This window comes from Macrosteles quadrilineatus, unplaced genomic scaffold, assembly GCF_028750875.1.
Source record: "Macrosteles quadrilineatus isolate MER2022 unplaced genomic scaffold, UCM_ALF_1.0 Scaffold_3__2_contigs__length_128488019, whole genome shotgun sequence".
Classification (NCBI taxonomy): domain Eukaryota; kingdom Metazoa; phylum Arthropoda; class Insecta; order Hemiptera; family Cicadellidae; genus Macrosteles; species Macrosteles quadrilineatus.
Window position 1 is genome coordinate 47055949 of NW_026542596.1, and position 25172 is coordinate 47081120.

Consider the following 25172-nt stretch of genomic DNA (forward strand, 5'->3'; position numbering starts at 1 on the left):
CTTCGTTCAGTCACTACATATGACAAAACCGTGTACCGTCACTAACATGTGCTGACGTTACGGCCTTGTTTAGCAGCTGCACTGCAGATAGCCATCATCATCAGCAGCATGTGTAGAGTGGATTAAACATGGCCTTATATAATTCATCATCCATGGGTCAGTTGAAGAAAATGTCATTGCAAGACCTGTGTAGCAATAGTGATGTTTAATATTTGTTTATTGTTACTGAACCAATTTAAAAACTATTTAACCAAATAAATACCCAAACATGCTTCATATTTTTACAATAGGATGATAAGTTAGCTTGTTCTGTTCAAAGTCAATGATGTTAGAGATGGCACGCGATAATGTTATTGAATATTTACAATTTTCTATTAATGCATTCAAGCGTTGTTTATTTAAGGCGGTTTTCAATTTATCAATAATACATTTATTGACTACACACTTAATTGAATCAAACTCTCAATCAAAATGAAATTTCGTACGTACACGTAACGTAACGAACAGAAGTGTTATATTCCTCTTTCAATGTAGAGCCCGTTTTCCACGCTCCTTCCTTTAAACAATCGTGTCAAGATTTAATGCATACGAGCTGTTGGCCCGTCCTACGTACGGGAATGGAGTAGTCCATTAAAATTGTAGTGTGTCTATTACCAATTCAAGCATAGATTGAGCAGTTCAAAATTTATAGTAAAGAAAACCCTACCAAGATGAATTAAAACATGTGATCACAATGGTCACGTATTTCCCAACCTTTCCACAAAAAGTCGAGTAGTAAAATAATTTTCATAAAAAGCTTTCTTTTAAAGTTTCGTGAGCTTCGATTCGTATAAAGCAATGAATATAGAATCTTACTTATTTCCTATAATCAATGACAAAATCAAAGAGTAAATAAACTAACCTCATAGTTCTATAGAATATTTTGTCATTCAACCAGCTGTTAGCACAGAAAACATACTACTATAAAGTAGTATGTTTTCTGTGCTGTTAGTTACAACAAATTATATTGCACTAAAACAAACGAACAAACTAAATAATATTTAGTTAAAATATTATTTTAAAAACTGCTCAACAAAATGAATTAGAACATGAATTGGAAGTATTTTACTATGTACATTTAAATAATCTCTCATCCTCTTACCGAATAAATGAACGTATCAATGTTTATAGCATTACACATAGCACGATTACTAGAAAAATACCATACCTAGTATAAATAAGTCAATTTTACATTTGTCATTTTATTTTCATCCAAATGCTGAATTTGTGTTGAAAACGCTGAATGTTTAAGCTTACGTTAAGCAAAATACTAAAAGCAGAAGTAGAAAGTTAGCGTCGGCTGCTAGACTTTTTAAAATTTTAAACTTAATTTATAAAAACTGAAACCCTAGACTAAAATTATGGCTTCGACATTCCCTATTCCTAAAAACTTTCTTTCAACACAAAAATCATGAAAATCCGTCAAGTGGTTGATTCTGAATCGTTAAATAAAAAAACCCTGTCACGTTTTAATATATATGATGATGATGTACATACCTTAAGGTTCATTGTAACCATTTTATACTTATTTTCTATTATTTACTCAAATTAATCAAGCATTTTAGCTCCTTAGTCTTGCCCTAATGCTGAGGTTAAACAAGAAATATTTAATATTTATATTGAAGAAAATTAAGTTAATTCATTATTATGTTTAATTTATATGAATGACAAATTGGATTTTTTTCTCCTTTCTTGTTTACTCATTGTCTGCCACTTTATTCAACCGTGGTGAAAATATATGCGGGTGAAAAATTTTAAAGACTTGCTTGAAAATAAATATTATATAGGGACGTAATTCTAAAACCAGATAGCCTTCCAGCACAGCCGCATTGATTTTGCATATAGCCACTTAGGCTTAGTACACAAGAGAGAAGGCCATTGAGTGGGTAGGTGAGAAGGGAACAAAGAACCTTACCTTGCCCTGGGTTATGTTGTAGTAGAGCGGAAAATTATCGTAATTATTTTGTCCACGGTAATTTGTTGGACTTTTATTATGTACATACCTTGATGTCAATTAGTGCAACAAAGTAGTGGTCAAACTACTTTGTTCGTCGACACATGTTAACACACATTAACAAATGTCGACCTACACGTTAGTCGAACATGTTTCGCATATTTAAGAATTTTCCTATTTAGCAGGTGATATCCTTTCTAATGTTTAATCGTAGAATAGATTCGTCAATTACTTTTAAAAAGTACACACAAACATAACAACGGACGAAAAAACATTTAAACATGATTAAAGAAAGTAGACCTACTGTCTACTTTACTACCTTAGTGTCTGCCTACTGTACTACTAACCGGTCGCGGTACGGAATAGTAATTTGTTAATTGGAATGCATAACAAATTTTGATATGCGGTAATTGATATAAATATAAAAGATTTGACTAAACAATTGAAACGCAATTCTTCAAAAACAACATTTAATAAAAACCCTAATTTATCTCATATTTAAAGATAATATAAAGTTAAAAAAAAGTCCCGGAAAGGAAATTTCTGGTTTGCAGAATTATTTTACTAGTAAAGGCCTTTAATTTTATGTGCATATCCTTACCTGTGCTACATACAATATTTGGATGTACCTATGCTTACATTAAAAAAATTCTTCTTACTCCTTGTGGGTCGTCCCCCTGGAGGAGAGAAAAATTTATAATTGCTTAGAAAGGTATATTTTTTTTATGATAAATATCAAGATACAAAACTGTACCACCGTATCTATGTTGGTAAAAAAATCTAAAGCCGTTCCGGAAATCTTTTAACACACTTTATCTTAAAAAACCCCTTTTCCTTGCGATCGTATTTATAAATTAGTTGTTTAAGATAACAATAATAACCATATGAAGGTGATAAGTCTATGATTATTAGCATAAGGTAATTATGTACACCTTGAGGAACGAGCTTTTACGCTTTTGCCGTTTCAAGATATCAGTATGGATAGCTAAAGCCAGATACAAACATTTTAATTTGAAACCGCAATTTTTTCACGGCAAAGTATGAAAAAATATCATACCTGCAGTATTAACCTATTTGGTAAACATGCTGAGTTTTATGTTTGTAACGAAAATTTATCTTAGGTTTTCAAGCTTAGTAAAAAATCACATACAGGGAGATAACTAGACACTTAAAGTCCTTATTAATGCAAAAAAAATAACCCCGAAACAAGGTACCAGGAAGTTTCGGGACATCCTACAGCTACAAATGTCATCATTGTTTTATTACGAGCTGTCAAAATATTTACTACGTTTCGATTACAACTGAATATTCTTAAATGTATTACTGTATTCCAAGATTCCAAGGTATTAATATTTCTGTGAATATTTGGAACAGTTATGTCAGTATTCCCATCAGTGGTTTACTTCGGTAAAACACAACACAACTACAACTCCTTAAACAATGAGATAAAGAAACCACAAGTAACATCTAAAACCACTAAAACATAACCCAAGGTGTACATGTCCCCTTCACATTCTGTGGTTAGGTCGCGCTTGATCTAAAGATCTTACTGGTTGAACAACTATACTCCCCGCAAACTTTCGTGGCGGCTGAGGGATTAGGACGGCCGGGTGGTGGCCCGGCCCCTAATTAGCCCTCGCTCGGCTGCACTGAGTTTTGACCATGAGTCAGGCACTAGGCGTAATGCATAGTTGATAGAGTTTTTGTATATCACCATAAAGTGTATTAAATAACGTCATTTTTGTAACCTGCGTCAAATAACAAGAACATTGAGCCCAAACACGAAATAATTACGATGATTTTAAGTATATACTTGGTTTTAAAATAAGAGACAGTTTTTAGAACAAGGTATATATTTAAGGTTACTGTATTTACAAACTATTTACACTACTGTTCACTAACTATTTACTATTTACAATTATGTTCAGAGAATGTCGTCCAAAGTCACGCAGGAGCTGAATGTGATACCAAATAATTGTGATATTATTAAGTACAGGCCTACACTTTGTTTGAGAATAATATATCGTTTTTAGATGAAGATATATATTTACAACAAGAATATAGAAGCAACAATTCTATGTATATAATTGTAAATAGTTAGTGAACAGTAATGTAAATAATTTGTAAATACTCTTAGATATATGTATATCTTGATCTGAAAACTGTGAATTATCCTTTAAAAACGTGTAGGTTTGTACTGTTAATATAGAAAATATTTTGTAACACATTCAGCTCATGAGTGGATCTGGATAACATAACGGTAAATTGATTTTGAACAGTATTGTGAATAGTTTTTAAATTGTCTAAAATGTATATAATTTATTCTATGATTTTATACTAAAACAAAGTGTAGGCCTGTATTTAATAATATCGTAATTATCCTTTTGTTTCACATTCATCTCCGGCGTGATTTGGACAATATTCTCTGTACCGTACATAATTGTAAATTGCATATAGTTAGTGAACAGTAGTGTAAATAGTTTGTAAATACAGTAACCTTAAATATATTAACAGAACAGTAACCTTGTTCTAATAACTGTCTCTTATTTTAAAACCAATAATTATACTTAAAATCGTCGTAATTATTTCGTGTTTGGGCTCAATGTTCTTGTTATTTGATACAGGTTACAAAAATGACGTTATTTAATACACTTTATGGTGATATACAAAAACTCTATCAACTATGCATTACGCCTAGTGCCTGACTCATGGTCAAAACCCAGTGCAGCCGAGCGAGGGCTAATTAGGGGCTGGGCCACCTCTCGGCCGTCCTAATCCCTCAGCCGCCACGAAAGTTTGCGGGGAGTATATTACAAACGATAGAACCATTCTTTTAAAACAGGTTTAAGTAATTTGTGACTTATCTCAAAACAGGATTTACACCATAAATGTCAACAATAATTATTGTAACATAATTTTTTTACAATTTACTAATACGTGTATTTATGTATAAGACTCTTCACTTAGCTTATTGGGGCTTCTCCAATTATTTTTGCATATTTTAGAGGTAGGGGATTTTTTTTAAGCCGGTATTTTTACCGGCACTAGCAGAGTTAGTCAATTAAACTAACAATAAATGAACCGTTTATTGCACAAACCCCACAACCAACATTTTTTCGATTTTGACTTACGGTACCGGTAGCAAAAAAAATATTAACAATTAAACTAATGTTAAAATAACTTTTAAACACGCTAAGAACATTTCATTTTAACATGGAATGTAAATTTTCAACAATTTCAACACCTAAAAATATTAATAATTATAATTTAGTGTAAGATAATAATTACCTATGTATGAAAATACATATTTCAGCAGCCCAGTTTTGGAATCATTCATAAGGTCATATTATAGTGTTTTGATTTTATTTTATGGATGAAAAAAAATCTACTCTCTATTATAAAAAATAAAGTTAATACAACACAATTCAAGAATTAACGCAAACAACCACAAAACAAACCAAGTATCTTGTTTTGTTTCACGATTTTTATCTAAATAATCTCAACTTTTTTTTATTAAAAAATATGTGATGATAGCTTGGCTTTAAGCCTCAAAGAAGTGAGCCACAATGGCATAATAGGAGCCTCGCTGCCGTTGGCTCGGTACCAGCACAACCGGTTCTTCAGAGGAGTAATCACACTAATTATATCAGCTGTGCCGTGGCTGACACCGCTGGATTAGAGGAGTTTTATGCTTTGGTGATTGATTTTTCGCATTTACGTTCAAATTGAGCTGAAAGCTTCTACTGGTCTTTATCAATGATGAATGAAGACGAATCAATAAACAAGTCATTCATTGTTTGAGTAAACGAATCTTCATTCTTAAGTGCCAAGATTGATTTATTCAAGATTTTATTAGGTAAATGACGAAATCAAAAGGGATTTAATATGTTGGATGAAATTATTTTCTGGTTACAACCTCGACCCATCTAGAGAGCATGAAGTTTCGGTGATTGTAGTGATCGCATGAGAATTAAAGAGTGTCTGTTCAATGCTGAAAAAAGTCAGCAGCTTTTTGGTCGTTCGAAACTGAAGCCAGAATCCTTCATCGTTGGCTTTAAAATTGTATTGTCTTAATAAAAGGTTGATCCTTGTTCGTAACGAAGCCACACAACTCATATTACTCCATTCTAAACTAACTTCTAAACACTTAGAAACCTATACAGGTTCAAATAAATAGGCCTAAATTAGTTTGAGTCGCTATCTTTAGTGTGTAATGCAATCTTTAAAAAGCCTTGTGGACCTTTTATTATCTGATGAATTATTTGGCGATAAAGATAAGGTTGTCAGGCTGCAATTTTGTTTAGTATTCAAAAAACACTTACATTTCTTAGCAAAAATCAATATAGGCTACAATTGTCACCAAATGCAACCGTTATTTCGTTACCACGTGCATTACGGTAACGATTCCGTCATCGAGTGTGCCTAGCAGTACACTAAAATATTTTTTGTAAATTGGCTTCATTTGCTTTACGTCGATGTATTTAAACTACTGAACACACGGATATTTAATTTACATCCAACGACAGTAAGTATATTTTTGTGTCCTTTTGAAAACACTGTCTTAAGGACATTTACGGTAAGTTGTATATCGTAAAGTGGCATTTCCTGACGTCGGGTTGTTTCAGTGAGATTTATCTAAATTATAGTCTGTATGATGGAACCTGTCTTCTGACCCTTCGTCTACCTGGGACTGGCTCAGTCTTTAAACCACTTGTTAGTCCCGAAGTAGAGGAGGGGCAGGTTCCATTATACAGATTATACAAGTGTGGTGTAAGACACGAATGCCACATAATGAGCACGAACTGAACTCAACTAAGCACGATATAATAACGCAATTCTTCACGCTGTTGGTTAGCAAAAACTGCACGTGCAAGTTACAGTATTACAGTGCAAGTGTAAGTACTTGAGGTGGATTGTGGACTGGCAAGTTTTTACGAAACTCGACAAATTACTACATAACAGCGATTAGGATTCAAGTGGTTGAACAGTTTTTTCTATGTACTAGGAAGGCAGCTCATCTTCCCGGAATGGGTAGACTTCCGTATCTGTTGGCAAAACAACTGAATGAAAATATCGATCGATATACCTATCGTTTATTCGATATATCGTTTGGTTAGTTGGGTAAGATTAACCTAACCTAACTAACAAAACGATATATCGAACGAAACAATCGAATAATCGATATTTTCATTCGGTTGTTTGTGCCAACAGATATGGAAGTTTACCCCCCCGGAATATCAGGTGCAAACCTGCATTTTGTTACACAAGTCTTATAAAATCTGCAGTTGGTAGCCAATTTTTGTTCCAGAACTAATAACAAAACAATTTTGGCGTTTACTATGGTAGACATGAATAAAGCAATAGTTTTAGTTGGTACAGCCCTATTGCCTATCTATAATCAATAACAATATCATATCTTACTAATGCAAAAGTTTGGATATTTGCGAGAGAGTATGTCACCTATTACTTCAGTGAAACTGCTGAACCAATTGAGCAGAAACTTTGTAGGAATAGAGAAAATATGCAACAGATTCTCTTAGGTCTTTTTTATTTCGCTACTTTCCTAGGGTTCCACCCCACTGGTTTTCAAAGTTGTCCTGATATTCTAATGAATACACTTACAATTAGAACTAGTATCTTTGACGATTGATAAAACAGCGTCCAGATAGTATATATAACAGCTTTTGGAATTTTGTTATGGGGAGGAGTTATTTACATTGTTTAAATTTGTGAGTTGTTTAGTAATAGGGTTATGTTTCGATAAAGAAATGGTTTGTTTTAGAATTTGCTTATAGTTTTCTGTGAAATGTATGTACTGAGCTACAGAAAAAGAGGCTTAACTAACACCGAAGAATTGTTGTAAAACGTCTGTAACTTATGAAAAATCATATCATGTGATCGATTTTATTGCAACACAACGGGGTTAGATTTTTTTGGCTCTATTGACTTCAAATACATGTAGGGTTTTAAAAGAAAGTAGGTCTACACTAAATAGGTTATCTGTTCAAATCCAACAAGGGTAGGTCTACATCACTTTGTACTAATTGTACTCGTACCAAGTCTTATTTGCACAATATATTCTACCTAATTTGTATCAATCACTTGTGTAAAATAGAATTAACTTAAAAATGCTTAACTAGTGTCACATGACAGGGGACTGGTCAAAAACCGATGAGAACCTCTTATGTATGTACGTACACATTGTAACTTCCGACTGTTTCCGTGGGAACAAGTTATTGAATTAATCTTAAAAGTTTAACCTGCACTCAGCTTATTTCAACTAGAAATTGCGTATGGAAAAATTCAAATTAGGGTAATGAAATATACTATTAATTTTCTGATAACCATATAGAGATTTTAATTTTTGTTTCTACGATTTTTTTACTAGCAATTAAATAAATAAGCACTGTTAAAGCACAGCGTTTCCTCCTTGTTCTTACACCGTGACAGACTACCATGGTAACATGTCTACATTGAATGGTCAGTCTCTCTCCGAACGATGTCTTTGCCCTCTGCCCACCGCGCAGGACGAAGGATACGCAGGACCACCGCTGGACGCTACCCGATCCTGCGCGCCTGATACCCGTATCCTTACCGATCCTGTCACGCGGCATGGGCCAGGACCAAAGGAAATCTCACACCGCAAATCGGTGGGCAACCCCTCGTCGTATCAAGTTTTAGCATTCTTGAGTTTAGAAGAGATAAGTGAAACTACTCACATTTCTTACTGACGCATTAACATTAAACACCTTCGATGTAGGGAGTGTTAGCAGAAATTCTGTAAGCTAATAATTTCTTTGTGTATAAAATTCAGTATTACGTTTAGGTGATGATTATTTTCAAGAAACAATTAATTGTCAAACTGTTGAGTTGTAAAATTGATCAAAATTTCCCATTAAAAATACAGGTAGCTAATTTAAGTAGGCCTACTCCCACCTCTAAAGGAATGAGATTCATAAAAAAAAAACTATAACTCATTTTAAAACACAAGTTTGGATTTGCTTGTATTGTGCTAGTGCTGTACCAAATTCGGAATGTAATACTTCAAACCCTTAATTTTTTTTTTACTACACTACGATGATTTCAGCAATTTATTGAACGTTAATCGGTTGTTTGCGGACTATGTTTTACCTACTGAAAACAAAAATAAAATTCGGATATTTAGCACACAAATATTTATGATTTACCTACCACATAATGTTTTTGCCATTTTCGAATTATAATTGATGGTTCGTCGTATTTAGTACTGATAAAAACTGCTTCCAGTCCTTGTTGAAAATCCATTGATAATTTATTTGTTTTTAACGTGAATTTATCTCTACACACAAACAAGTTCAATAGCTTTCAAACCTTAGGGACAATTTGTATGGTTTTAGTTGCTTAGCAACCATGACAACGTAATTAAAAAATTGTAGGCCTACTATCATTTTTTTGTTTATTGGTTAACAGTGTTTCCCTAATTTATCCATACAAATGCTTTTAACATTTGCTAGTTGACCCCGACTGACGATCATCGCCGATTAAAGAGTAGGCAACATGTTTACTCTTGGTGCTACTGTAACTGTATAAGTAAGTGATTAAATTACTTTACTTCAGTAACACAAGGGGCAAAACACTTTCAATCAGGTCGTTAATAGTTTAATTCAAATTGTTTTGAATATTATTGATTGGGAAAAACATCTATTCGATTTAAACCCCCATTCTCTAGTCTCTACAGCTAAACGAAATTTTTACTTAAAGTAAATCGAGGTAAGTAATTCAGCTGTGTTTAATGTTTTGATCTCAATTTCCCTATCTTAGTTTATTTATACTCAATGGCTCTTTCCAATGGCTGTGGATCATCCTTGATATTGGATTAGAGTACAAGATTCGATTATTAGATCACATATTAGACTACTGCATACGATTCGAGCTTGGTCAAGTGCCTCAAGTCCTTAACCTACGGCCATTGAAAATTCTTCGTAGTCTCCCCATGTCCAAATTTGCATTTGTACAAACTCGTGTGCATGCGAACACTGCTCTTCCTTGAATGATGATTAGGTTCGCAGTCGTGCCTTGGGTCGCGATACTGTAATTCAGTCACTGGCTAGGCTAATATTAGACTGATCAATAATTCATTGATGAGCTTTGATAACTATTTTAAGCTAAATTTGCAATTTAGACTCTGTGCTGCTATTGGAATATATTTTAAAGAACTGTTGTGAAAGAATTTGTGAGAATTGTGTTGGAAAGTCTTTACAAATAAAATATTTTACCAGACTAGTAATATAACTTTGTATGCATTCAAAAATAGAGATGATGGCTAGTTGGCCGATGTCCTTTCAGGAACCTGTCACGATTACAGCTAGGAACTAGGATTACTACGAACCTGTTCTAGCTTAAATATTACGATTTTTATTTGTATAATAAGGCAAGATGAAGTGCAGCCTGGGCCTTATTCTACCTCATTTTACAACAAAACATAGTAATATTTCAGCTGTTTTTATTCGATATTTTTGAACTTGGTATCGTTTGATAGGAAATGTTAAATGCAAAATAAAAGTGTTCTTGAATATTTTCCATCAAATCTGTAATTGTTTTAGTAATTTAAATAAAAATACCCCCGCCGCAGCAAACCTGCCGACTAAGCGAATTTCCATTTGTCTTAATTGATTTTCAATTAAATATATTTTAATAACATTAGGTGTAACGAGTACCTAGGTTTGCTGCTACAAGGAAACTAATAAAGTGTGTTTTTTTGTAAATTATTGATAGCTTAGTACAAAATAAATAAATTTGATCAAAATACAAAATATATCCAAAAACAAGCAAACTACAACATTTTACAATATTCTCCATAAGAACATGGGAATTTTAAATTTACAATTTTGTTAATTTTCTCCGTTACTATTAACCGAACAAAAATACTTTTATATACTAATTTAATTGTTTTTTTAAGCTCTTTAAAAAGGTCTAAAGAGAAATTGGGAAATTTTGTGTTTTGAGGGTCAAAAGTGAGAGAAACCAATTTTTACCCCATAAAACCCCCCGTAAAGCCCCGTTCCCATTGTCCGATCATGCTGGTTCGCGAACTCATTCAAGTTTATCCCGCTTTACACCTTTAAACCAAATTTCATCAAAATCGGACAAAAATTACTCAAGTTATCGCGTTCACGGACGTATATATATATATATATATATATATAAGTCTATATATATATATACATATATAAAAATTTGAACGAATGGTGTTTTTGGCCTCTGGGGACATCAAAATGAAAAAGTAAATCGGTCCCGGGTCTAGGTCTTACCGTGCCACCTACGGTAATAGCTACTTCCCTATAGGGAAATTCGCTAAAAAACTATAATGACCGCCAATTTAAAATATTTATTTAGATCAAGATGATTTTTTTTTTTTAACATGAGTCTATTATACCTTAACACATATACAAAGTTTCATAAATATCGGTCAAAACAATCCAAATATATAAATGTTCAGGGAAAAAAATCCAAAATGATGGATTTCTGGTTAATGAATCGATCTTGGAAAACGATTTATTATTGAATTTCTCCTTATTTTGACCAAATCTCTACTTAAACCATGGCCCTGCCTTTTTTTGAATACCCTGTATATGACCAATTAACGTAAAGCCATAAATAAAACAAGGTTACTTGATATTCAATGGCATAAACAATTGCAATGATAATTACGTAATACTATTATCAGTCAACGACGTGGGACTGATTCAAAGAGGAAATCAACTACTGATAACACGAACTTGATAGGAGTTAATTTATCTAATTGTGTTAGTAACACTAGTAAATTAACGATGTTAAAATAATCTGTATTGATATATGTTAGGTCAGTTAAGTTATTACGGGTCCAAAACTATTATTAAGATGCGGATTCTAATTTTGCCAATTATAGATCATAGGTTTTTTTATAATCGAAACTGAACACTACTAATAAATAAAAGTATTTAGAAGCATAGTTTACCATAAGGGTTCAGTATCTAACAATAAAATCGTGATCAGAAACAAATGTATGCCTTTGTACAAATTTGTTTCTGATCACGATTTATATAAAGGTATAAATTGTAAGAATATCTTTAAGCCCAAAGATGTATTTGAGTTAACAAAAAACAGTATAGTATAATGATTATAGTAGGCTACATTATTTTTGTTTTGTTTTAAAGAAGACCCAAGAGGAACTAAAATTATTCATATACACGATAATGATAACTGTTTATTATTGTTCCATTACTTCCCGATAAAATGTCTATTGAGATAAAGCAATACAAGTAAACAAATAGTATACGCTTAATCAATTCATATCTCAAATCGAAGCAGATATTTTGTTCGCTAATTGATACGAAGTTTCCGCATTTGATATTTTCCTGCCAACATAATTACACCGTTAATAATATTACTGTACACAGGAAACTATTTAAAATTATATTATACTGTTTGTCTTATAAAAGGATGTTAATACATTTCTTAAAATACACAGCGCTTGTTTTCATTTTATCAGATGTCCCCTTATGTTTGCCACATAACCCACAGTTAAGTAAAAAACTATTACTGTAAACCAACTACTTTAAATACCCAATTAAATAAAAACCCCCTCAAAAAAGTGCACATAGTTCTAGGTGAACAGAAGTATTTAGTGAAACTTCATCTTATTTTCACAAATGAAAAAAAACTATTAATCAACAATACGAAAGAAAACCAAGACATCTTACACTTCAATCATTAAACTGTTCGTATACCAACTTTGAATAGCTAGTTTATAGCCAATACAAGATAAACAACAATGTAAAAATATGATGAAAAAACCAATTTGACATAATTAAAACATGAAAGAACCCAACTGCGACTTAAATAACAATATTTTATGTCACAATCAATAAACAATACGATGAATGTCTTTGACCAATCGGGGAATACAGAACAGCCTAAAAAATTAATAAAATACAAGATATCCTAAATTTAAATACCCGTACTCAGCATTGCTTCATCTTGAAATATCAACTATTCAAAAACCACTAAAAACCCCATTACAAGGTAGGTAACAATAATAGGTAGATAAATTTAGAATAGTCTATTAAAGAATAGCCAATTAATAAGAATTTAAAGCCCGATACACAATAGAATTTAAATCAATTAGTAACAGTTCATCTTATTTTTCAAATTTCAAAAGAAACCATTAAACAAAACTTGCAAAGTAAAACTAACGTAACGAAGTTCGCATAGGGACTCACAAACTGAAATCACCATACAATCTTTGAATAAAATTGGATAAAAAAAAACTCAAAGAAAAAGGTACACTAAAATCCAAACCTATCACATGTTTACACTTGAAACCCCATCAAAATCACGAAAGAAAAACCATCGCAACGTAATCGTATTGGACGCACACAATCACGCTCACAGACAACAATGAACAGCTGTTGATTACTTGACATTTGATAAGTGATAAGGCTATCACTGCGATAAGGCACGTACCTGCGTATCCCTGTGGTGATGCCGGCGGACTCACTAGGCAGTAGGCACTCTAGTGACGTTCCAGTCAGTTTGACTGTCACACCCCCCTCCACACTCGCACATACAACGCGCTATTGGCTGCTGAACAGATTGGCTATCGGGATAGGTCATGGTTGTTTCACCTTTGTAGGAGAGAGAAGGAAGAACCACAATGTGCCTCAACCAGGGTGTGTGCCTCAGAGTTCCGATGCGATGTGTTTTGGTCTTTTGTGAGCGGGGAACGTTATAGTCTGAAGGGTGGGACATGTCTCATGATTAAGTATACCTGTGGATTGACCGATAGTTCGAGTCCCAGGTAGACGTAGAGTTAGAAGACAGGTTCCATAATACAGACTATCAGGATCACTGACGAAACTATGGTTCTAATTCAGCACGAAGAGGCAACGTTTTTGCTTTTGTAAAGATGACAAAGTATTTAGTCTCAAACGGTAATCTAGCAATGCGATGAACTCATTCTTATATAAATGACACAAATTCGACAATTTTATAAAAAGACAATTATGTAGTGTTGCAGGTTAGTTCATAGCAAAAAAGGTGAGGCAAATTATGATGAAATCGCCTTGTTGTGGAAACTTTAGTATCACTGTCATTTATCTCGCATTGTTATTACGAGGTGAGCAAACGTTGTTGATTGACTTGCGGCGTTGTGGAAAAGTGAGCTTTGTTGTATAGCTGTCATTGTTGTTTAATGTGCAAGAACATTTGTTTATAACTCCCATTGTTGTGGAGGGGAAGGCGAGCATTGTTTGTTATACAACTTTCCTTGTTCTGAAGGGATGAGAGGAAATTTGCAAAGCTTTCGTTGTTGTGGAACGCAAGTCCCCTAATTATTGTGAAAACGTCAGTAACTTTGCTTGAAGTTCATTGTTGGTGATGGTGAGTTAATATTGTTCAAAGGTTTATTGCGGACATTTCCCATCACAACCATTGCGATTGAAAATGTCCGCAATAAACCTTTAAACAACAACGCCAGTAAGGTTTGTTGCATAGCTATCATTGTTGTGGTTAGACAAGTAAGAATTGATGCTGAGTTCTCGTTATTGTGGAAAAGTAAGAAGAATTGTTACATAACTTCTATTGTCCTGAAAAGTGAGTGACCAATGACCATTGTTACATAACTGCCAATGTTATTAGTGAGCTTTGTTGTCTGACTCATCGTTGTGATTAAGTGAGTTAGCATTGTTGCCTTTGGAAAAAAGTAAAGGTTGTTGTGTGATTCCTATTGTTGTCACACGCTTCATTAACTTTGAAAACCGTTATTCTTTTTAAATAACTTCTTTAACTTGATTGTACTATGAATGGCTGTAACATTGTTAGACTTTTCATATGGATGTCTATTAAATTATTCTTTACATACAACAGTATCGATCTTTATATCTCAGAAATAAGTATATAACGTTTGTTTACTACAACAATAATTGTTTGACATGCTTTAAAAACTGTAATAGTGAAAAATACAATAAGTTTTGTAAAGTACCAAGATCACTGTATTGCTGAAGGTCCCCTAGAATAAAGTGTGTAGTTACGCCTTAAAAGGTTCGTAAGAACAAAACTGTCATCGGTTGTTCGATATTTAATTAATTCCGGGCAAATAAAACAGCTGATCTTAGTCAGTACCAAAGCTACACAGATAATCTCAGATCCTTCACTCACATCATAGAAAAATCATACTCCCTCAGCATATTTCTCATTCTTTAAGGATCAGCTACGGATAATTTTTCGTCAGTTCTGTCCGCTGCACTGTAGAGGTCGTGTATTTACAATTTGTTTCTTGTTATTTCAGTAATTGAAAACTGGTTAAACCAAATAAAACTATCTAATCCTAAACAATATCTCGTCCCATACTTATACCAAACAGTAAAGCACAAATCATGAAATCAACCATTTAATAATGGAAACAAAATTTCGTCGACACTATCGATCAGTGTCACCGGACATAAACTAGACACGAAAAACGGTCTTCAAAATTTACAATGGGATGAGAATTCTACTTGTGTTGGTTAGTCTATGCTCATATTTGGATTAAAATTCGCACCTAGGTGACGTCCCCTTCTCAATAATGTCCAGTAAAAATGCTGTGTGAGGCATCTTAGACAATTTTCTTATTTTATACACTTAAATTCATATTCTTCCTCAAGTACTCACCTACGAGTAAACATTAACTTTAATGATTTTAGTTTTAAATACACTAGTAACTGTTATAATTTTCAGCAAACAGATTGAAGGCAACAATTTCCAAGGAGAGCTCTTTTGAACGTTCGTAACCATGTAATAATAGAGATCGATGTTCGTAACTCGACAGGGATCATTGTCAACACATAAATTCGTGGTACAACGAAATTGCAGTTAAGCTGTAAAACTAAACATTTCAATCGTTATCACGAGCTAAATGTGTCACTGAATGTTTATCTCTATTTCCAGATCTGTTCGCGGTCGAGCTAGTCTGACAGGTGCGTTGCAGATTTGGATCTCACTTCCCATTTCCGACGGAATATTCTTGGCAATATCGCAGTTTTTATTCCTGCTCTTATTAAAACCCACAGATTATCAAGTGTTTCAGTCAACCTTCATCTCGTAGTACTTCATAATCTAAGTAGAATACGAAATAACAATTTTTGAAATTTTTCATTGAAACAATATTCAGTATTTACACTCACCACCTTGATTGTTTTAGTGTTATTTTTAGATGCTTCATAAATATTTTCAAATAAAAATTACAAATTCCATTATAACTATACATATAAAACTAAACGTTCCATTTTTGTCAAAACTCTAGGCAGTAAAAAAACCCATGAACGTTGAATTAAACAACACAATGCGCTGATTTAAATTATTGATTTCTTCCGATTATCAACGACTTTTTAACCAATCTTGAAAGGATGATTCGTTGTAAACTATAGAATGTCACAACAACTATCACGGTAACAAAAACTAAGGAAGTAAATACAGTGTGTAAATTAAGTCTTGAAACAAATCTGTATTTTTTAAACCGAAATAGATAGAAATATTCTGTTTGTAGCATTGATTCTTAACAAAGGTTCCGCAATTGTTTACACCAAAAACATTGTTTAACCCCCCTAACAGGGTAGTGGGTTGGGGGTGACTTATTTTTTTCAAATAGCAACCCCTATTGAGTGACCCTCCATTTTGAAGGATTTGTCAAAAGAAACCCAATTACGCAAACCCGAGGTGGATATCTCACCCTAGCCAAAATGGTAGGTATTCCAAAATTTGATTTACTGTATGTGAAAAGGCACCAAATTCACAAATTTTGAAACAAATCTGTATTTTTAAAACCAAAATAGATAGAAATATTCTGTTTGTGGAAATAATTTTTAACATAGGCTCCGCAATTTTTTACATCAACAATAGTTTTTAACCCCTTTGGCTTGGTAGGGGGTGGGGGTGATTTATTTTTTTAAATAACAACCCCTGATTGAGTGACCCCTTATTTTGAAGGGGTTGAATGACGCAAACTAAAAGTAGATATTTCATCCCTAGCCTAAATGGCCGGTATTCCAAAATTTGATTTATGTGAAAAAGCACCCATTTTGGAATACCTGCCATTTGGCTAGGGGTGATATATTAACTTTGGGTTTGCATCATTGTGTTTCTTTTGACAAACCCTTCAAAATGGATTCGCGGACCAAGGAGCGCACAATACCTCCTCTAATGGGAGGTCATAAATAAAAACCGTAGGGGTAGGACCGAGGAGCGCAGAGGTACCTTGCGCTCCTCGGTCCTACGCGAGCAAGGAACTAATCCCCTACTTGTACGGATTAAAAGTGACAATGGCTGGTCGACCCTGTGAGTAAATCCCATTAGTCACACCTCACTGAATACACCACTTAAAAATTAAAGTGTAATGAGTAATTTTGAAACATTAACATTAAGATACTGTATTAAGTATTCGAAGTAGTTATCTTGAAAACAATTTGTTTTTGTCCGACGTTAATCAGCCCATTTTAAATACAGACACACTGCATATTTTTCTAAGTGCAGTTTAATACAAATTAAATATTTAATACTAAATAGTGCGGAACTAAATATGCATTATTTTATTATGATTAAAATCATATTAGATTATGTGAGACAGTTAAACTTGCTCTCTGAGAATTATCAAATGATGTACAGTATTTTGTTTTGCAGGTATAGTTTGTATAATTTTAAAATAGCTTTGAAGGCATGACGACTATTGCTTAAAACATGCATGGTTCTACGTAATTTGTCTTGATCCTCTACCGGTGATTCACCCTTCGTCCTACGGAAACACATGGAATTTTCTCTCGTGGTTGAGTTATGATATTGAATGACGCAATACTAGTACCGGACGTTCGTACTATTTAGGATCAATGCATACCATTCTTGAAACTTATTCTTAAGAACAATATATTATGTTGTGCATTTCCGGCTTAGATGGGTGAGGAGCTTATTGCTGAAAGTGATATTTTTGCCAAATGACAATGTGCCTGGGCTAAATTTACTTCAAAAGTAGTGTATTTTTACATAGGCTTTGTTTAAATTTAAAAATACTTTTTGTATAAGAATAACTTAGGTTTTTATGAAAGTATATTGTCGCAGTAGTATATTATTGGAAATATCTTAAAGTAAATCGATTGTTTTGTTTCGTTTAGTTTTTTAACTGTAATATTGCCGACATAAAATGTTATCTAATGAAAACCTTTACCCTTAAGTTCCTATAATTATTTATTCATAAATTATTAGTCAAGCACAAATTCGTTTAATCAGAATTTACTAGGCTATTTCCAAAGTAATGGTTTAAGAATACTTTAGGTAGATGTTATAGCCTCATAATTACTATATTTTAATGATAAATTCAAATAACAATAACCAGCACGTACTCTGGCCGGATAAAAAAGATTAAACTATAATACAAATTAAGACTGGTTTTAATTCAAGTAGTGTTACCAGTTACGAAGTAAATTATTTATGAAAAATATAATTGAATAATTTATGAAGAAAATAATAATAATAATACTTTTGAGTCTAGAATCAAAAAGGAGAATTATAAATCTTAAATTATCGTCGTTTTTTCTGTGCTGTAGGTTGAAATACATTAGAGGTAAGTAAACCTGCCTGCTCTACTTGCCTCGCGTAAACGCGGCTTTAGACTGTGTATTGATCTCTCATGGGTTGATTTTTAAATTGTCGTTTGGACAGTACAAATTGGTGAATTTTTCTCATTTGTATTAGAACAATAACACAATATGCCTCATTGTTAATTGAGGAACAAACTATGAATTTATTACTAGGAAATGTGAACGTACTACCTGTTGTAAATTTTAGTCGTAGGCATCTGGTACAAACTATTCGACCTATTGTTTGGTCCAAAACGTAAACAGTCAATACTTGGAAATGTAAAGGAATCATGAGTGAACAGCGTGCAGGGAGGTCCCGTTAATCCCCTACGTTACTCCGAATGGATTTAATTTGCAATTTCTTCAGATTTCCCTTTCACGACAGCTCATTCCAGTTTTTGGGGTGTCGGGTCACTCCGGTCAGTTCACCCGAGTAATTGACCTTCAATTTCAACTTAAATTTTGCTTTTATTTTACGTGGCAATCGCAAAAGAGAAATTCTTTAACACACATAAAACTAGGGTACCACTAATGATTAGACTATTTTTCCGAAATCACAAAAGTGGTTTTAATTTATTTCACTTAGTTAGTCGTCGCTTTAGACTTTAGAGTATGAAATATTTTTATACTGTACAAGACAATCATAATACTAAACGTGTTGTTTGGTTTTAACAAATTAAAAAATATTAAATCAATTAACGAGGTCTAAGCCCGTCCTACGTACGGGAATTCAGTAGTCAGTTAAAACCGTGTACAATTCAGATCAGCTAGTTTACACATATAAAGACAAAGTTTCTTGCAGTTTTAATGTGAAAACCATCTTGTAAACAAATGTTGTGTGACCAAAATATGTTTTTATTCCATCATAGGCCTATACGATATGCATTTTAAATCCGATAATTTTACAATAAAACAGCAATTCTGCAATTTTTACGATGTGAAAAGCGTTGAAGTGAGATTTGCAGCCGATTCGCACAGACGCACACTGAGTATAAGTAGCCTACAGTAGAGAGAGTAATAGTCAATTGAGAAGTGTATAGACCTAGTCAACGATACCGCCTTCCATAGCATACCTGCCTCTTCCATAATTATTATCACCACAATACAACTACCATACACAATTTCCAGTAGGTCTGAATAGAAACGACCTAAAATAAAACGATAATATCCAATAAAATTCACAGTACACATAATTTGACGTTGTGTTCATCTATGTCATCCATCTGTTTATCTTTGTATAAAACCCGGCTGAGGTTGTGGAGGTAATTTAAAATCGTGATTCCTGATTATTCTTGATCTTCTTTTTATGACATCAATATTTCTTAGCTTCAATTGTCTTAGCGTCGGCTGCTAGACTTTTTTAAATTAAAACTTAATTTCTAAAAAACTGGGACCCTAAACTAAATTTATGGCTTCGACATTCCCTAGTTCTCAAAATTATCTTTCTTTCAACACAAAAATCATGAAAATCCGTCGAGTCAAGCAGACAAACATTAATTGTAAACAAAAAGCTACCATGAAGAATTAAAACATGTAAACATTGTTATTTTTCTATTTTTTCCTTGAAAAGTGGAGTAGTAAAATAATTTGCATTTATCCTTTTTTATTAAGACTCGTGTACAGAGCCTCGATTTGTACTGTGGTTTAATTAATTTTGGTCTAAACTATTTTAAACTGTGGTCTAATTATCTCTACTAATCTTACTTATTTCCTATAATCAATGACAAAATAAGAGTAAATAAAATAACCTCATAGTTCCATAGTTTATATTTAACCAGCTGTTAGTTAAAACAAATAATTATATTGCTCTAAAACAAATCGAAGATTACAAAGATTGCTTTAAAAAATAATTTGAACATCCTAGTATTTTACTATGTATAATTTAATTAATCTGTCATCCTCTTACAGAAGAATTGAACGTATCAATGATTAGCATTACACATAATATAAATAAGTCAACCCTAAGTATGTCTTTACATTTTTATCCAAATGCTGAATTTGTGACACAAAAGCTGAATGTTTACAGCTGTTATGTTAAGCAAATTATTTTATGCCAAAAGCTAGTTTAGAATCTTAGCGTCGGCTGCTAGACTTTTTAAAATTAAAACTTAATTTCTAAAAAACTGGGACCCTAAACTAAATTTATGGCTTCGACATTCCCTAGTTCTCAAAATTATCTTTCTTTCAACACAAAAATCATGAAAATCCGTCGAGTGGTTGATTCAGAATCGTGAAATAAAAAAACACTGTTTCGTTTTAATTTATTTCCTATATTACTGAACACTGTATAGGCCTACAATTATAATATTTGTTGAAACATTAAAACTGGTCTTTATTCAAGTACTGTTACTAGTTGCAAAGTAAATTGATTTATAATAAAAAATACACTGATGATTCTAGAATCAAATAACAAATATTGTATCTGCCCGCTGTTCTTTAACAAAAATATTTTAAATTTGTTGTATTTTCAATTTGAAGCGGAAGTTGGTTGTAAAGTTTAGGACCCAAGTATTGATATAAATGACGAAAAGATTGTGTACCTATTTACTTTAAGTGATTTGATATATTATTTATTTTCAAAGCTTCTTGCACTGTAAGGATAATTAGGAATTACACTTTCTCTGTTTACGCTCCGGATAAAGATCTATCTCAAAACCTTACAAATAAAAATATGTTGGACGAGTAAAATGCATAACTTCTGGTGGAATCGAAAAGAGATAGTTCGTTTAGATTTTTTCACATGTTTTCTACCTTTGCACTTTTTGAAATGATATTGGACAATTATCAATTATCAATTATCAATCATTGAGATGGGGACGCCACCTAAATGTGGTTCATTATTCAACTGAAGGATCAGGTTTTATATTGCAATTTAAATTCGAAAGTGGCCTGGTAATTTGTTGATACAACAATAGTTTGGTAATAAGTTGCACTATAAAAATATTCTGGAATCAATGGTGTAGTCAATGAGGCGTGACTAATGGGATTTACTCACAGGGTCGACCCAAGCATTGTCTTGTTCAACCCTCGTAAGTAGGGGATTAGTTTCTTGCCCGGGTCGGACCAAGGAGCGCAAGCACCTCTGCGCTCCTTGGTCCTACCCCCGACGAATTCTTCATCCAAGGGGTTGACAGTTTTACGACTTGCGCTCCTCTGTCCGTTTCCCTTCAAAATGAGGGGTCACTATAGGTAGCTATTTGAAAAAATAAGTCACCCCCTACCCACTACCCTGTTAGGGGGGTTAAACAATGTTTTTGGTGTAAAAAATTGCGGAACCTTTGTTAAGAATCAATTCTACAAACAGAATGTTTCTATCTATTTCGGTTTTAAAAATACAGATTTGTTTCGAGACTTAATTTACACACATTCTACGTCATTTTTTTTATAAAACGTGGCTACAGCTGATCCGTAAATTTCATTACAGTACCCAAAAGTCAATTTTACATTCTTTAGTTTACACTACACTGAACAAAGAGGAAGTTCTAAGTAATATCATGTTTCGAGTGTACATCATAACTGTCGAATAGCAAAAAACACTTACCAAATACAAACACTTCTGCCACCGGAATTCGTAACAACTGGTTCCTCGCAAAGTGATATGACGTTTGTATTCAAGAGGTCATAGCTTTTAGGTTACATAATGAGCAAATAAAAGATCCATATTACGTAACACTCACCGTACCATACGATGTCTGGTCCTCGGACTCAAGCAGGCATGGTTCCGGGGACATCTGCGAACATGGTTCAGACATGAGCTATTTACACGTGTAAAGGCACGAACACAGATAACAGGCTATCTGGCAAATTTCGCACCCAAACAAACTTAACACTCTTTACATTGCCACATTGTAACAAGACCGCGTTCATACAAACCTACGATTAAATAGAAGGTTTTGCTTATCACCGGTTTGATAACCTAATGTCAACATGAAATCTTCCACTATCATTCATTCTATTTGTCTCGAAGATTTTCACCATTGAGATCATTTTCCTTTGTGATTCTATTGACGAAGCCATTGAACTTTGGTTGCACAACCTGTGATAATGGAAGAGAGATTCCCGTGTGAGCAAACTGGACGTGGGTCTTTAGCTAATGGACTCGTGGGACACAAAATTACATAATAAGTAATAACAATACAGGGTGAATAAGGTCCCGGGCGGCTTAATAGTTATTGATAAAGATAAATGAAAATCCTTCTTTATTGAGGCGAACTTAGGACTTCGTGGTCCTTTCTTACAGTTAACCTCTAATTCCTCTCATAAAGGAGTTACAAGATTTGAAACAAAGTTACTAAGCATTAAAACATTTTAACTTATTATTCAGTTAGGCACAACGATGTAAATAACTACATCATAAAGGGACCTTCACGCAGAGTCAGAAGACATAGTTTTGTATTCACATTAAATAAAAGGTGGTTATTGGTTATTAGTGGAATACAATGTCACAAACCCGAACGCAAACGGACAACCGAGCCAAAAATGGTAGCCAATCAAAGAAATCTTTAATTTTAGAATTTCATCCACTGCATCGTGGTGTAATAGTTACAAATTCGAGAAATCTTTAAACGCTTGGCATTTTTGACTCGGTTTATCCGTTTGAGTTAGGGTTTGAGACATTGTATTGTACGTTATGGCCTTTTACAGATTTTTATGAGCGTATGTATAATTACATATTTTGTTTAAATCTTTATCTATATTTATTATTTACATCTTTAAGCTGGAAGTTTATTTTTTCTATTGTTTATTTATATATACTATCATTTTAGTTACTAGTTTGGAGGTAATATGCCCAGCTTATATGTTTTAATCAACATAAATGGCTTATTAGCCACTTGCACATTTCGTAAAAAATCTTTAAAACTGTATTAGTTTTAACTGTAAATGGTTTTGATACTCAACTACAGTATTTAAACTGTCTTGTAGTTTTAAAAACCTGGAAATTTGTTAGATATGCCAATATGGGATCGTCAGTGGCAGAAAAGATTGAATTGCAGTATTGCAAAGAGGAAAACTATATAATAAAACTAATAGCTTCGCCCTTGTTTGATACCTATTGTTATGACTAACACTACCAGCTCGTTAAGTTAAAACGTTTTGTGATAAATGTATTAATACGCTAAAAGCAAACTATTTACTTTATAAACCGAAATAAGTTATCTCTTTAAAATATTTAATGGATGTTTTAGGTTTTAAAAGCTCTTTTGCAATAATAAGCTCTAATACACTGTGGATGCGATGCTTCGTGGTGTGGATTGACGTAAACACTATTGAGTACTACGACTATCCGCAGTACCGGTACTATCCTGATAATTAGACCAATTCGTCAATTACAAGGAAAAAATGTGGCTTGGATTCCACAATAAACTGTAGGTCCCATAGTTGGCTGTATGGGCTATTAATTAACAGCTGTGTCTAAGGAATGTCGGCCTTAGTCACCAACAAGACTACAAGATCGCGCTACTCATCCTACACTCATCTCCATTTTATACTTGTCTTAAAATACCTACTTTGTATGGTCACAATTTAATAAGAAAGTAATTAAAGTATAAACTTGTAACAAATTTGACTCAAAATTATTGGTACCAGATGGTATGAAACCATTTAAATTAATTAATTATATTTAGAGAAACTATTAAAATCTAAGTTCAGTTTACTTTTTTAACCAGTTAAAGAGGGTAAACAGTTTATTTTATAGAGTTATTTAGAAATGCCATATAAATTTATAGTTTTCTCTTTTGAAGGATTATTCGTTTTCGTTGGATTAGAATTCACCAATAAAGTTCAATATATAAATGTGTTAGAAACATACCGATTTACCGGTGCATGAAAGGCTAAGGCAGGTGGTGCGTTTCCAAATTTTTCCTGACAACTGAACAGGTTTTTTTTTTCTCGTATCCACGCCAGAGGTTTGGGTTTGAGATGTGGTTTATTTTCTTTAAACAAACTCATCTCAATTTACATAAGTGTGGTGGACTGATTATTTGTTCAATTAACACATTTAAAATTAAATTAAAATTAATAAAACATAACTTTTAGTAAGTTCACTCAGTAACTATAGCTAGTAAGTGTAATTAAGTAATGAAAATGTGAAATATGACAGTGATAACCTTAACCTAACCCAAAAGGTGTACAATTTAATTTTAAACTTGTTCAGAAATAATTGTATATGATACTGGCGGATAATTGAATATTGTGTTCATAAGGATACCGTGAATGGAGGCATGGAGTATATTCTATTTGATAATTCAAACATTCAGTCATTAAAAAACCTACCTTTATACTTTTACTTTCTCCCCCCATACCATAGTATATGGAGAAAGTATTGTTTAACTTTATATTTTTCCAAGATATGCGTAATTTATTAATATGCTTTGAGTGTGCACCAGTAATCTAATTTCTAAAAGGAGGCTGCGTTTCAAATTAAATTGAAACTTTTGAAACTCATCCTGTACTTTTTCAGAAATCGTGTTGATAACCTATGATTTTTCAAAGAATTAATGAAAAAATGAAAGAATGAAAATAAAGAATGAAAGAATGATTTCTATAATGTTGCAACA

General features: G+C 33.0%; 1 protein-coding gene across 4 annotated transcripts in view; it reads right to left on the reverse strand.

Annotated features, from left to right (window-relative positions):
• The window catches only part of LOC128988617 (facilitated trehalose transporter Tret1-2 homolog), a 58779-nt gene that overhangs the window by 28582 nt on the left and 5025 nt on the right, over positions 1–25172 (reverse strand). Inside the window, exon 2 of one of the 4 annotated variants that reach the window (XM_054410074.1) lies at positions 22293–22346. In XM_054410074.1, the coding sequence (XP_054266049.1) occupies positions 22293–22346 (54 nt within the window). Of the gene's footprint in view, positions 1–13477; positions 13540–22292; positions 22475–25172 lie in introns of those variants that run through there. The other 3 variants (XM_054410072.1, XM_054410073.1, XM_054410075.1) reach the window with 3 other exon arrangements.